Below are 14,512 nucleotides of genomic sequence, written 5' to 3' on the forward strand. Positions count from 1 at the left end.
AGAAAAAGTAAATAACATTAGAAGTGCCAAGATGCCCCACACTTCCAATATTTTCATAAAATAGAGGAAGGAAATTATGGCTCAGACACAGTGAACCAGAAGACAGACCTGATTAGAACTTCCTCCACACAAGAGCCCCAACTGTGAAGACCTTCCCAGCATATTCATAAAGCCCTTCTGAGGGCTTACACACCTTAATAACTTAGGTTACAGGTATAATGTATAATCTGTTAGAGGCATTTAAAGAAAAAAAAATTATCTTCTTGCAATTCGAAGATTTTTTTTTCTGCTTTGCTAGTATTATTCATAAGAACAATTTTCCATTTATCACAGGAATTGAATTAAGCTTATTTGGGTGAAATAATAATTGTTCTCAAAGGCAATATATTTGCCTTTAAATGCTATTTGGTTTCACAATGAATGGTTTAAAGGGCTTTCACAAAGATCAAATGTTTACTATTACATGAGAAAATTAAGCGTGGAAAAAGGAGGTTCACTTCTGGGAACAGCTAATCTAGAACAGACAAAAGTTAAACAGACAGACTTTTCAACTGAAAGAAAACTTCAAGGCCACATACCTCTAGGACTACTTAAAGGACAAGCAATATAACCTAGTTCAATGCCTAAGGTTAAACACTTCAGGCTAATTATGCTTTCACCTGCCACATTTATAATGGTAAAGGGTAAGCTTGTGATTACTAATTTGCAAGGTACCATATGAATATTTTAAAAGCTTTCAATTTTAAAATCATTTTAGATTTATAGAAGTTGTAAAAGTAGTGCTGAGTTCCCATATACTCTGCTCCCCATAACGTTGACACTTTACATAATCCCATAATGCTCATGTCAGAGGGCAAATTTTAAGCAAACTGAGGATGCAGTTCTTCTGGTTAAGAAGACCATGTTTTCAAACACTATTGAGAGATGGAGCATTAGATTCCCTTTATAAAACTTTTTATTTTATTTGCCCCTCAACCACATACCAGGAAAACCCACTGAATCCCTTTTAGGGTTTAGCAGACACAATAGATATTTTTTTACAAGACTTATTAGAGATATATCATCAGAAAGAATTTCAGCAAATCTGTTAAAGCAGTACTGTTGCAAACTTTAAATACTATCAAACAACATCGAAGAAAAAAAGAAAACAAATTTTCTTTGCACGTACCCTTCACTACCTTTACTGCTGTTCCCATCCTTGAGATACATTGAAAAATCTATAACTCCAACCTACAGAGAGAATTTTCAGAATTTAATATAATATAAAATTAGATACTTTTACCAAACCATAACACATGAATTTGTGCAAACTCTGGGAGATAGTGAAAGACCGGGGAGCCTGGCATACTGTAGTCTATGGGGTTGCAAAGAGTCAGACATGACTTAGCAACCGAATGACAATAACAAACACAATGTCTGTTTCTAGGCATTGAAAGACAGTATTACAATCACGACAATTACTAGGAAATTTAAAAAAAAAACTTAATGCTTTTTATAATCAAGAAATGACAAGCGTTATAAAGCTCAAGATTAAGTCAGTAGGATGTGACTAAGCAAGTCAACAGAACACTTTAAGGTTTTGTCTGGCTTCCCTGGTGGCTCAGTCAGTAAAGAGTCCGCTGGCAACGCAGGAGACCTGGGTTCGATCCCTGGGTCGGGAAGATCCCCCGGAAAAGGAAATTGCAGCCCACTCCAGTATTCTCGCCTGGAGAATCCCATGGACGGAGGAGCCTTGTGGACTACAGTTATTAAGCGATGTCCAGCTCTTTTGTGACCCCATGAACTATAACCCACCAGTTACAGTTAACAGTTCCTGACCCAGGAATCGAACCCGAATCTCCTGCTTGGCAAGCAGGTTCTTTACCACTAAGCCACCTGGGAAGCCCAAATTTAAGGTTTATTGAATGTTAAATAAATAAATTCATTATGGTTTAACATTTTTTTCTCTTTTGCTTTTTTCAAATATTCTACTATTAAATTCCTGTGTATATATTTTGGTCTATAAGTGTGTGTGTGTATGTTTGCCATTGAACCACATAGCACTCTCCCTCCCTCCCTCTCTCTCTCTCTCTATATATATATATTTTTTTTTTAACCTGTGCAAAATATTTTTAATGGCAATCACTGTTAAGATAAGAATTTGAAAAATACTCATTATGTATAATTTTTTATATTCACATCAAAAGTAAAGAAAATTCTATTTATGACTCAGAATTTCTGCTAATTTGGTTGGTATAATCTGATCAATCCAAATTCTGAGATAACTCAGAGTGACACCCTAGGCCACCGAGTATCTCTCTCATACCTGAGAGTCCAAATCTTCTCCCTTCATACAGAAATTGGCATCGATGACATTCAGGCCCACCAACAGACCAGCAATTATAGCTCCTTCTTCTTCCATCATGAGGGCATTGGGTTCATAGAATTCACTGCAAGAGAAATCCAAGGAATGCTCTATGTAATAAAACCTCAAGAATCCAGTGATGTAATCATGAGACAAGGAGTAAAGCATTTGTCTTGTGGTTAAATATGGTCACCTATGATATTACTTGGATACTTTATTTTAGATAACAGGTACATGAACAGACTCTAGAAAATAGTCCAGCTGAAAGAAAAGTGATCAGAACAGTGTTTTCACTGAAGTGTGTATTCATGCTTTTCCCACATACTTATATCTGCAAAGCACCAGGGGATAATTTTTCAATCTTTCATGCATCTAAAAACACCTGTTAAGTTTGTTTTTAAAAACTGTTTTTTTTATTTGATCAGCTTTAGTTTTTACTTTATTAAATATACATATTTTAATTTTTATTTTATATTGAAGTATAGTTGATTTACAATATCATGTTATTCAGATATACAACAAAGTGATTTAGTAATACAGAAATGGCAACCGACTCCAGTATTCTTGCCTGGAGAGTCCCACGGACAAAGGAGCCTGGCGGGCTACAGTCTATGGGGTCGCAGAGTCGGACACAACTGAGTGACTAACACACACCCCCATACATATATCCATTCTTTTTCAGATTCTTCTACCATACAGGTGATTAAAAAGTATTGAGTAGAGTTCGCTGTGCTATACATCAGGTCCATGTTATCTATTTATATGTAATAGTTTGTATAAGTCAATCCCAAGCTCCTAATTATCCCTTCCACCTCGATCTGCTTTATTTTAAATTCTATTTAAGTACCACATTCCTTTAACATAGTGAATAAACATTTAAAAAATGTGAACTGTCAAACTAGTTACATTCTTTCGCCTTTGGCTAATTAGCAGAAGTTGCCTAACAAGCATGCATAATAGGTTGAGGATGATTTAAAATGCTTGTTATCTTTTATTTAATAAAATCAATTTTCATTACCAAAAAAAAAAAAAAAAAAGGCAGCACAAAAAAAGAGGTATACAAGAAATTCTGTAATTCTACCCACCAATGACCTGTTAAGACCTTGATATGTAACATTTCAGATCATTTATGGAGACATATACTTATTTTTGAGGGATACTAAAAGGGCATTATACCATTAAAGTATCGTGAATTTCTTTTTGGCTTAACAATGCTGTGAGTATCTTTCTATTTCAATAGAGAATTTTCTGCAGTTTCATTTATACTGGCTTTATACCATTCCACTGTGTGACTGTCGTATAAGTATGTTCAGCCAAAACTCCCTTTTCCTTAGCCAACTCTCTCTAATCAACAGTTAGGCTAGTTTTGGCCTGTTCCCACAACTAATTCCACAGGCCAGGCATAATGTGCTGAAAATGACTTTGAAATAAAAAAGTAAAAGAGAAATAAAGTACTTGAATGATTCTGAATGGATTAAAAATTCTAGAAGACCCCTGGATAATTAAATATTCTTTCATGATGTACCCAAATTATCAATAAACATGAAATGACTTGAAATATTCATTTCAACCAATTTGACATCATAACTGAAACATCACTGCAATCTACTTGTTTTCAACAAAGTCATTTGGGACTGACTGTTCATGGTCAACTTCAATGATTAGTAATAATACATTCATTGATGTGAGTTTCTCTTTTCTTTTTGATTCTCTATTAAAAACATTAACAAATGGTAAAACACTTCAAAAGCAGCACATGAATAATCTGCAAATTACCATCTCTCTCGACAACTGCACACATATTAATAGCCTGTGAAGGAAATTGAGAAGAATTGGAATGAACAAGGTTCTTTAATGCTTTATTCTCTCCCCAAAACCATACAGTACACATTTTCCTTTGTCTGGCTTCCCTTGTGCTTTACATGTGAGATTCGTACATATTGTTGTATGCAATGGTAGTTCATTTGCTTCCAATGCTGGACAGTATTCCATGGTAGGAATAAACACGGTGGATCCATTTTATTTGCTCTTTCGGTTGTACAGTCTACAGTACTTTTATGAACACAACTGCACATGGTTTTTTGGTACATATACACATGCATTTCTCTTAAGACATACCCAGGGTGTGAAAGTGCTGAGTCAAAGTGATTGAAAATGTTCTGTCTAGTTTATAAGACTGAACCCATTTAACTCTGGTGCTCTGTGGATAAAGATAAAATTCTTTGGACCTCAGTTTGAATCAATAATTTTGATTCAAATAATTTTGATTGAAAACACTCCCCTGTATCCTCCCTCGTAGCTCAGTCAGAAAGAATCTGCCTGCAGTGCAGGAGACCTGGGTTCGATCCTTGGGTTGGGAAGATCCTCTGGAGAAGGAAATGGCAACCTATTCCAGTATCCTTGCCTGGAAAATCCCATGGTCAGAGGAGCCAGGCGGGCTGCAGTCCACGGGGTCACAAAGAGGCGGGCATGATTGAGGACTAACACTTTCTCACTTTCTTTCTACTTCCCTGTAGCCACCTACAGCTTGAACACTAGACCCTACACCTCATCAAAGTTTGAGCCTTGGAAAGATGAGCCTTCTCTTTGTGGAAATAAATAAGCTTTCCTGAATGGTTCCCGTTTCTCTTTCTCCTGATTTGCTTAATTTTCTTAGGCAAGAAAACAGCAATCAATAGCATATGCAGCTGCAGCAACATCAAAACAACGCTCCATATTAGGATCTGTAGCACAATTTCTTGTAGAAACTAGACTCTTGAAATATTCAATCATGTTTTCAAATTCTGTTACTGGTTCTTATACTGTTTCTCAGAGGCAATCTGCTATATTTGAATTTCTTTCAGTAAATATTAAAGCCCTATAAGGTACATAAAGACAAGTACACAAATCATACAATACGGCAGACTGTGTTTTCATAAAGAGAACACGCCTATGTAACCACCACCATATTAAAAAATAGTACGATTATCAGAACCTCCAAAACCACCTTATGCTCCCTTCTCCTCCCGATTTAGTACCCTCACCTCACCAATGGGAGCTCTTTCCTGACTTCTTCTATCATGAAAGGTAAGTTGTGTATGTTTCTGAACTTTATATAAATGGAATAATACACAGAGTATTTTCCAAGTATTTTCCACGTTTGGTTTCCAACAAAACCAGATTAATCCATACGGCTGTGTGTAGCTGCTATACGGTATTTCACTGTATGAGTGCATCATAATTTACTTACCCATTCTACTGTGAATAGACACTCAGGGTCTATTATAAACATTTGGGGCTTGTACAAACATTGTAATAGATATGAACGTTCCTGTTCATGTCTTTTGTTAAACATAACTATGCATTTTTTATTGGATATAATAACTAGAAGTGGGATCCTTGGTCACAAGGAATGCTTATGATCAGCTTTTATAGAGTATGGCAGTTTTTTTAAGTTTCTATATTAATTAACTCACCAACAGAGTTACTATACATCTTCCCCAACACTTGGCATTATCTATCATCTTCACTTCTGCCATTCTGGTGGTTGTGTGAGGTTATAACACGCTTGTTTTAACTCGTATGTGAAAATGGCTAGTCAGGTTGGGTATCTTCTCGTGTGTTTACTGGTCATTTTAACTTCTTCTTTTGTGAAATGCTTGTTTAAGTCCTTTACCATTTTTATATTTGCTCATTTGCCTTTTTCTTTTTGGATTGAAGGACTGAGTTCTTTATATACCCTGAATATGCATCATTTATTGAATTTATGTATTACATATCACAAATATCTCCTTTAGAGTAATGAGTTGCCTTTCACTCTTAATCTCAAGAGTGTCTTTTGATAAACAGAAGCTCTTCATTTTAAGGTAATCAATTTACCTTTCTTTTTTCTTTATAGATAGAACTTTTTGTGTCCGGTTTGAGAACGTCTGGTCTACTTTATGTGTCTTCTAAAAGTTTTATTGTTTTCTCTTGCCCATCTATACCTAGGACCCAGCTTGAAACTATTTTGTGTACTGCGTTGGAACTTAATGTTACATGTCACCTTCCTGTCTTACAGAGCCTGAGTATGTGAAGGTGTCAAAGCCTCGCCTGTTTTTCTGAAGGTGTGAAGTTTCGACCTGTCCTGCAAAGGACCATACCTATGCCACAGTGACAGTGTGAACACACTCACTAGAAAAGCATCTCATCTTAAGTATGTGTGTGTGTTTGATGTGGGAGAAGGCATCAGCTGAACTATGTAAAACTGTCATGAAATCAACAGTTTCTGATCCACAAAAATGCTAAATTTAATACGATTTACCCTGATATGATACGGAACATACTGAGAAAAGGAGAAAGTTCAACAAGAAGATCTTCATACCTGAGAAGTTCCTTCTTATTGATCAAAGCTTTCATGTATTCTGAGAGTTTCTTTTGCATTAGTGCCAGACGAAGCCAGGCTCTTCCTCTGCCTACAGGTGTTCTATGAAAACAGAGAAACCAAAAAACTAGAAGCAGCAGCAACGGAGGCCACGGTTGGACAGGCTCATTTACTCTTGCTAAAGATCCCTCAGGACAGTATGTGTATGAGGGGCTCCTGACACACAGCCCCTCTGTCACCACATTCCTATGTGAGGAGTTCTATGAGGGCTGGTGGGGGCCAGGGCTGTGCTGGGACAAATGCTCTTGCGAGGAATAAATTACTAAATGAGACTACAATTTGAAGACCTCTGGGAGGCCAAACTGAAAATGTTCCATCAGATTCGTTTTGGTAAATCCTAAGTTTAGTGTGGATCACGTAAGTACTAAAATAACAGTAACGAGGACACAGGCCATTCAGACCTCCACCTGATTAAAATTAGACCAGTCTCATCTGGAAAGGTAATCACCTACTCTTTTTCAAGTTTCAAGGTGGGTTATGGATATCAGTCAGTTCCTGCAGTTCACATAACAACTGTTTTAATCGTGGTTCTCAAACTCCGTAAGTCAAGTCTAACATGCCACCTCCCTAGATCTAATTTCCTGAGACTCACTAGCTGATACCCGCAAGTGCTTTGAAAAAAATAAGAGGATGTTTGGTATTTTAACATGAAGACAACCTCTCTTAGATCAATAATAATTATCCCTCACACTTCTCAATATTCTACACTACCAGGGCCCTCCTAACAATGTCTATTCATAACAATATTACGCATTTTGGATTGTTATGAAATACATCATTACGGTCATCACTCCTAAAGGAAGTAGTTGAGAAGAATGTTTTCCCTGACACATAGAATTCAACCTTAAACTTACTTAAGTCCTGGAAGATCTTTAACGCTTGCTGTTATCTCTGCAGCTTCTGGAACAAGCTTTTCTACCAGTTCTAGAGGCCCCCAGAAGGATTTATTTTGTCCAAGAAAAGTTTTCTTAGCTAAGGTGATAAAAACAAAGCAGTAGCTTAATATTTTTTACATAAACATACTCTCAACACACATATACACACATACACTACTAGCTATTCTGTGTGCTTTTCAGGGAATAAATCCCAGATTATCAGACAGTCTTAAAATTATTCATGCTTTCAGAATTGATAACATTTCATAAAAATAAAGAATTCCCTACTTCCCAAGACTCAGTTCTTCCTCTTTCAGGAGGAATTTAGAGCCCATCTGTGTATGAACAATAAAATATTTTAATAATGTGCTTTAAGCTGTGTGGTATTACTGAAGAAAACAGTCTAGTGGAAAAGAATATGTAACTCAGGAGCAGGTTATCAAAGATTGGGGAGGAAAAGAAGCAAAGGTGAATAATACCAGGTCCTGCCCTTGAAAGCTTATGGTTAAGTGGGAAGAGCATGGAAGCAAGAGTCAGGACATCAGAGTTCTAGCACTTGCTTTGCCCCTACTTGCTGTGGGATTTTAAGCCAATCATGCCCCACTCTGAACCTGTATCCACCAGTGAAACACAATTGTCATCTTGAACTAGATACTTATAACAGTGCTTCCAGCTCTAACTTTTCAGGATCTGTATTTTTTAAGCCTTATACCGTCTTTAAGTCAACCATATTTCTGTACCCACGTAGGTCGTATCCCAGTGGATTAATATGAATTCAAGATTCTTATTCTTTGGCTCCATAAGGAAAGCTTCTCTTCTTGAACATGTATTGCTAGGAAACAGGTGCATGCACATTCTCATTTTGAGGCCATGGCCTACCTTTCAAGCCGTGTTTCAGGCAGTGCTCCATCACCACAAAGAACTGCTGCAGAGGTGCGTAGTCAGAATCCAGAGTTCTCCCCAGGTTCAGAGCAGATTCGATCAAGCCCTTGATACTCAGCTTGGCCATGTTCATCAGGTTCATGCGTTCGTTAGCCATGAGATAATTAGGATCTGCAAACCCAAGGGGGAGAGCGTGGAGCCTGGTTACTGGAAATAGCACATGTAAAAATTCAGTCTAATTTCACTACGTTGACATCTGCATTGATGGTGCAAAAGTCACAGTGGGTAAGACTATGGTGTCTTGGCAAGAATCAAGGCAGTGACACCAAATTATAGCAATAGTTGCTGTGTTCTTCTCCTCCATGCACTTGCTATTTAAAAAAAGAGAGAGAGATGCCAATCTTCCTTGGGAATATTCTTGGCAGAACACTAAAAGGTGTATTGATTTTATGAAAATTTAAACCTTGAGTACAGTCTTTTAATATCCTCACCACCGCCTTTGCCACTACCCTGGCCTAGGCCGGTCATAACTCAGTACTGCAGTGCCCACACGGGCCACTTCTACCCTGGCCCCACCCCACCCATTCTCTACAGCTTGTGAAGCTCTAAAAAAAATAAAGCCACTGTAGAAAAAAAGGATAAAATGCTTAAACTTTGTTCCCAACATGCTACTTGCATTCTTAGTATTTATACTAGGTAGAATTATTATTTAAACTGAGCATTCTTAAATGAACTAATTAACATTATCAGTATAATGCAGTCTTAGAACTTAACCAACTGTGAAATTATTTTTAAGACTTAACATAGACTTAACGTGGCTCTCATCAACCAAATACACCATCTGGGAAAAGGGATGAAATACCACGTTTCACCTGACCAAAGTCTGAATAATCTTTGTTCCAGAGATGCGGACCCTGTGTCTGGTCCTGTGGGTTCTTACAATGATGACCCCAGTCCCTCCCCACTGTACGTTAGGAGACAGTTACACCAAGAGGACCAACTGATAAGGCAGAGAAATGAGGCTCAGAGAAGAAAGGAGCTGGCCCCAGGCACAGCCAGTACTGCGTGACAGAGCCAGAGTTGACGCTGTCTCTCTGACTTCAAACCACGTGCTCGTGACAACTACCACTTACACACACATCGGTGACTCCAAATAACGTGCATCCTTCCCTCCTGCTGACCATTCTTTTACACAGTTATCTTATTTAATTCTTGTGACTCCATCGTTTAAGCGCTGTCCCCCTTTCCAGGTGCTAAAGCCGGCCTGTAATGGTTTAGCGATCCAAGGTCAAACACTTCCTAAGTGGCAGAATATAGACCTGGATGTATTATAGCATGAAATGCTCTTTAACACTCTTTCCACTATGACAAGTGCATCCTCCCAAACACTAAATATGTCAAATTTCCATATGAATTGGAAAAGACCTAGAGATCTATGAAACATTTCACCTTTTTTAGGAGGACTAAAAGTAATACTAATAAAAGCCCATGCTCCAATAGAAACAAAGCAGAGATTATTTTATTCAAATTGTTCCAAGTAATTTTCTTCACACAACGTTTTCATTTATATCTGCTTTCATGGTTAAATGGAACAGAATCAGTTGGCCAAATTCTAAGCTCACTTTCTTCTCCGTTAAGTTTAAGAACTTGAAGGTTTACAGTGCCAGCTACACAAATTTTGATTTGTTGTACTATTCTCCGAGGTAATTTCTTTAGAGGATAGTTTATTAGGAAGGTCAGAACTTTTATGTTGCCATTAATTCTTGCACACCAATAAATGTTTGAGGACCATGGCTCAAATCTGGTTTCTCTGTTCACTACAGGTCAACTTGTCAAGAATGGAATCATCTCCCAAGGGACAACGAAATACACAAAAAAACTATCCCTGAAAAAAAGCCATGAAGAACTTTATCAGATACTAATTTCCAACACTACGACCAGCATTTTGTGCACTGTACTGTATCTGACCTTCCACAATCCCTGGGAGAAAGGAACAGGGCAGGGGTGTGTGGGCTTGCATGGATGTTTGTGGAGAGCTACTGGATTCCCCACTTAATGCAGGAAAACGTGGCTGGAGTTTGATTAACTGGCGGTCCATAAGGTACCACTCCCTCAGCCTCAGGTCTGTAGACCACTAATTTGGGGCCCTAACAACAAAATTAAACAATGCTCCTAGTCAAAGTACACAACGTAACTCCAACCTGGTGAGAACCAGTCACGTGGGGAGAGCTGGATTTGGAACAGGTACCAAACCCCAGGCTTTGAGGCATTTTTCCAGAAGCGGTGGTACTAGCTCTTCTATACTGCCTTGTCTCGTTGTAATCAGAAGCAGAAATGCTTAAGACAACTGGCTATAGTGTCTAGGATGCATAAACTACAGAAAGAAATTAAATTCCTAATAATGCAGTATGCTTAGGGAAATTAAATTCCTAATACTTTAGACTCCCATTAGTATGGTGCTATTACCTGCTTGAATTAACATGTGTCAAACACAAACAACCCTCCCATTCTTAGGAAATATTACTCTCAATCTTGGCACTATTAATATTTTGGGCCCGATAACTCCTCTTTGTGGGGGGCTGTTTTGTGGTTTACATTTAGCAGTTAACGGATGCCTTTACCCTATAGTAGTCAGCAGTACACTCTAAACATGGCAACCTAAATATCTCCAGATATTGCCAAGAGTCTGCTGAAAGACATCTTCTCCCTGTGGAGAACTATTATTCTGAACAAATGAAAGAAAGACAGACAAAAATCAGGGTAATTTGACAACTAGACATAAGAGCGCAAAAGAATTTACTGCTCATTATTATTTAATTAATGCAAAAGTCAAATGATTATTTCATGCTTTATTATCAACATTTTTGTGTTAGAAGTATATAAGAGTATGGTCATTACAATTAAGTTTGTTTCCTGGTTAGTTTAACTACTGAAAATAATTAGTACTTATAAATTTTCCTCATTTTATAATGCTGGCTACTAACGATGAATATTACAGCATTAGCTTGAGTTGTCATAAGAAATTCTCTTGTCAGTTTGTTACCTGTCTTGAATTGTACTCAAGTATAAAACGATTTTGTGGAACTAATGTATGCCGTTAAAAAGGGCTGCAATGACTGGAAGAGAGTATGGAGGGACTTAAGAAGGGGAGGTAAAGTTCTGCTTTTGATATGGTGTTAGTTTTGTGAAATTGGTGAGTATGTAAAAAATCACTGAGCTGCAGCCATAATAAAGAATGAAATAATGCCATTTGCAGCAATGTGGGTGGACCTGGAGATTCTCATACCAAGTGAAGTCAGACAGAGAAAGACAAATATCATATGATATCACCTCTGTGTAGAATCTAAAAAAAAATAAATGATACCAATGAACTTATCTACAAAACAGAAACAGACTCACAGAGAAAAAACGTCTGGTTTACCAGGGAGGAAGAGTTGGGCAGAGGGATAGAGTTTGGGACTGACATATACATATCGCTCTATTTAAAACAGACAAATAGGAACCTCCCTGGAGGTCCAATGGTTGGGACCTTCCAAAGCAGGGGGTGTAGATTTGATTCCCGGCTGGGAGCTAAGATCCCACATCCATCACAGAAAAAAACCAAGAACGTAAAACAGAAGCAATATTGTGACAAATCCAATAGACTTTAAAAAAATAGTACACATCAAAACATGCTTTAAAAAATAAAATAGATAACCAACAGGGACCTAAAAAATTAATTAATTAAACAAACAAAAAAAAAGAAATGTGGAAGTAGATGTAAGATTCTAGCTGTCCTCTCTGATGCCAGACATTAAACAGATTTCCCCAAATATAACACGTGACACCTTCTTGCAACATTGTGGGGGAAGAAATATAGTTTTCATGAAAAGTTATCTATGTTAACATGTAAAGGGCTAGTTATTAAATGAATGAATATTTTTTAAAAATTCATTGAGCTGAATACTTATAATGTGATCTTTTCTATTTTACACTTATAACCATAAAAGGTTTTTTAAAGTCCTGTTTTTATTGTATAGACCAAAAATTATTTTCAAATGCATAACTGTCACAATACTGTTAGTCATACTTTTTCTATGAGAAAAAATAATTAAAAGTTTAATTCTTCACAATGCTAACATTCAACACTATTTCTTCAAAACTGAACTTTTGTTTATTCATTCATTTTTTCAATAAATATTGAGCATTTACTGGGTGTTAGACACTGTATTTAATGCTGGGAACCCAGAAATAAAAGACCTAGTCCTCAACACTGAAGTGCTTACTATTTATCAAACTTGGGTAATATAGATGTCTAAAGAACAAAACTGGGCAGCTTACAGACAATGCCTGAAATTACAGAATAAACAGTAACATCTTCAACAAAGATTAACTTTATTACAGGACAAGTAAAATGTCTTCATGCTAAGCCATATAAACCCCTTTTATGGAATTGAATGTAAATTTTATATATATTTAAAGCTAAGATAGTGAAAGTGAGAGTTGCTCAGCTGTGTACGACTCTTCGTGACCCCATGGACTGTAACCCACCAGGCTGTCCATGGAATTCCCCAGGCAAGAATACTGGAGTGGGTAGTCATTCCCTTGTCCAGGGGACTGGTGGCCCAGATGGTAAAGACAGTAGATACGATATTAATGTAGGATTTCAGGCAAGCTCTAAATCCAGTATGATTTCCTTGGCCATTGGATGTATTCTGCAGAAAGTTTAATGTCTGTTACCCACGCCTATTATGTAACGTTATACTGAGACTGGCAGACAATGCAATTAGAGAAGACAAAAAAACATATAACCTGTAAAACAGTGGATCATGCATTACTGCTTTCATACAATCTAATGTTACAGCCAGAAAATCAAACTAAAATTTTTACAGAAACATAATAATTCACAGAGGTACCAGAGCACAAAATTAATATATAGAAACCACTAGATGCCATACATTAGAGAATGAGACTTTTAAGTTCAGTCTTAAAGGATAAAGAGAAATTAGGCAAGGAAGGGTTAGGAAGACAGCTATGAAAGGAGCAGAAATGAAGTACAGCTAGGGTGAAGGCACAGAAATATGAAAGAACATAGCAAGTGGAGGAAAACAAAATTGAAGAAAATGCATTAAGTTTATGATACATACAAGTAAGACCTGTGAGATGAGACAAGGGAAATAGGTAAGGGAGAGATGCTAAGGACTTTGTTCAAGGAACATGGATTTTACCTTAAAGTCGGCAAAGATTTTGATGTGAGGTGTAATGTCACAGATTTGAATTTTAGAGAAGCTGTTCTAGCAGCCTTGTAGAAGATGAATCAGAAGGGACTAAGAACTCAGAGCTCAAAAGAGCAAGTAGGGGTTTACTGCAAAAGCTGAGGAGAGAAATCATGATCAGGGATGGAAATGGAGCAGTGGGTGCTGTGTGGAGAAGAGGGAGTTGGCTTTGAGAGACTTCTAGAGGTAGAATGTCCGGATTTCAGGACTTGATGACCACTTGGATTGAAAGAAGAAAGAGAAAGAATGGAGAGCAACTTCTGTGTTTCTAGTTTTGGTGATTACCTGATCGTTTCTAGATTTGGATGGTGGTACAAACAGTCTTGATGGGAAACACAGCAGGAGCAGTGGGCTAACGACACCATGTAGGAACGACTGCAGTTACAATAAACTATATTGGTTTTCAAATCAAAGACCTTTTAAGAGCATGTAGGTCTTGGCTACACCTCTTCAAGGCTGCTAATCTCCATATGGGGAAGTTTTCATAAATTTTACAGTCATGTGGCTCATCTAGTCAATAGTGATGACAAAAATGGACCCAAAGTCACATCGCTAAGTGACATTTAGTCAACTATTCTGCAAACCAATCATCTCTCCAAGATCCTATTTTACCTCTTTATAGTGCAATGATGGGCTTCCCAGGTGGCTCAGCCGGTAAAGAATCCACCTGCAATGTGGGAGACCTTCGTTCGATTGCTGGGTTGGGACGACACCCTGGAGAAGGGAACGGCTACCCACTCCAGTATTCTGGTCT

The 14,512-nt window shown here is 37.5% G+C and overlaps 1 protein-coding gene across 4 annotated transcripts in view; it reads right to left on the bottom strand.

Annotated features, from left to right (window-relative positions):
- The window catches only part of RUFY3 (RUN and FYVE domain containing 3), an 87,730-nt gene that overhangs the window by 24,273 nt on the left and 48,945 nt on the right, over positions 1-14,512 (bottom strand). For all 4 annotated transcript variants that reach the window (XM_061145822.1, XM_061145823.1, XM_061145824.1 and 1 more), the window contains exons 2-6: positions 8,501-8,674; positions 7,601-7,718; positions 6,687-6,788; positions 2,306-2,429; positions 1,169-1,230 (exon numbers count right to left, since the gene is read on the bottom strand). In XM_061145822.1, the coding sequence (XP_061001805.1) occupies positions 1,169-1,230; positions 2,306-2,429; positions 6,687-6,788; positions 7,601-7,718; positions 8,501-8,674 (580 nt within the window). The remainder of the gene's footprint in view (positions 1-1,168; positions 1,231-2,305; positions 2,430-6,686; positions 6,789-7,600; positions 7,719-8,500; positions 8,675-14,512) is intronic.

This window comes from Dama dama, chromosome 6, assembly GCF_033118175.1.
Source record: "Dama dama isolate Ldn47 chromosome 6, ASM3311817v1, whole genome shotgun sequence".
In the NCBI taxonomy this organism is placed as follows: Eukaryota; Metazoa; Chordata; class Mammalia; order Artiodactyla; family Cervidae; genus Dama; species Dama dama.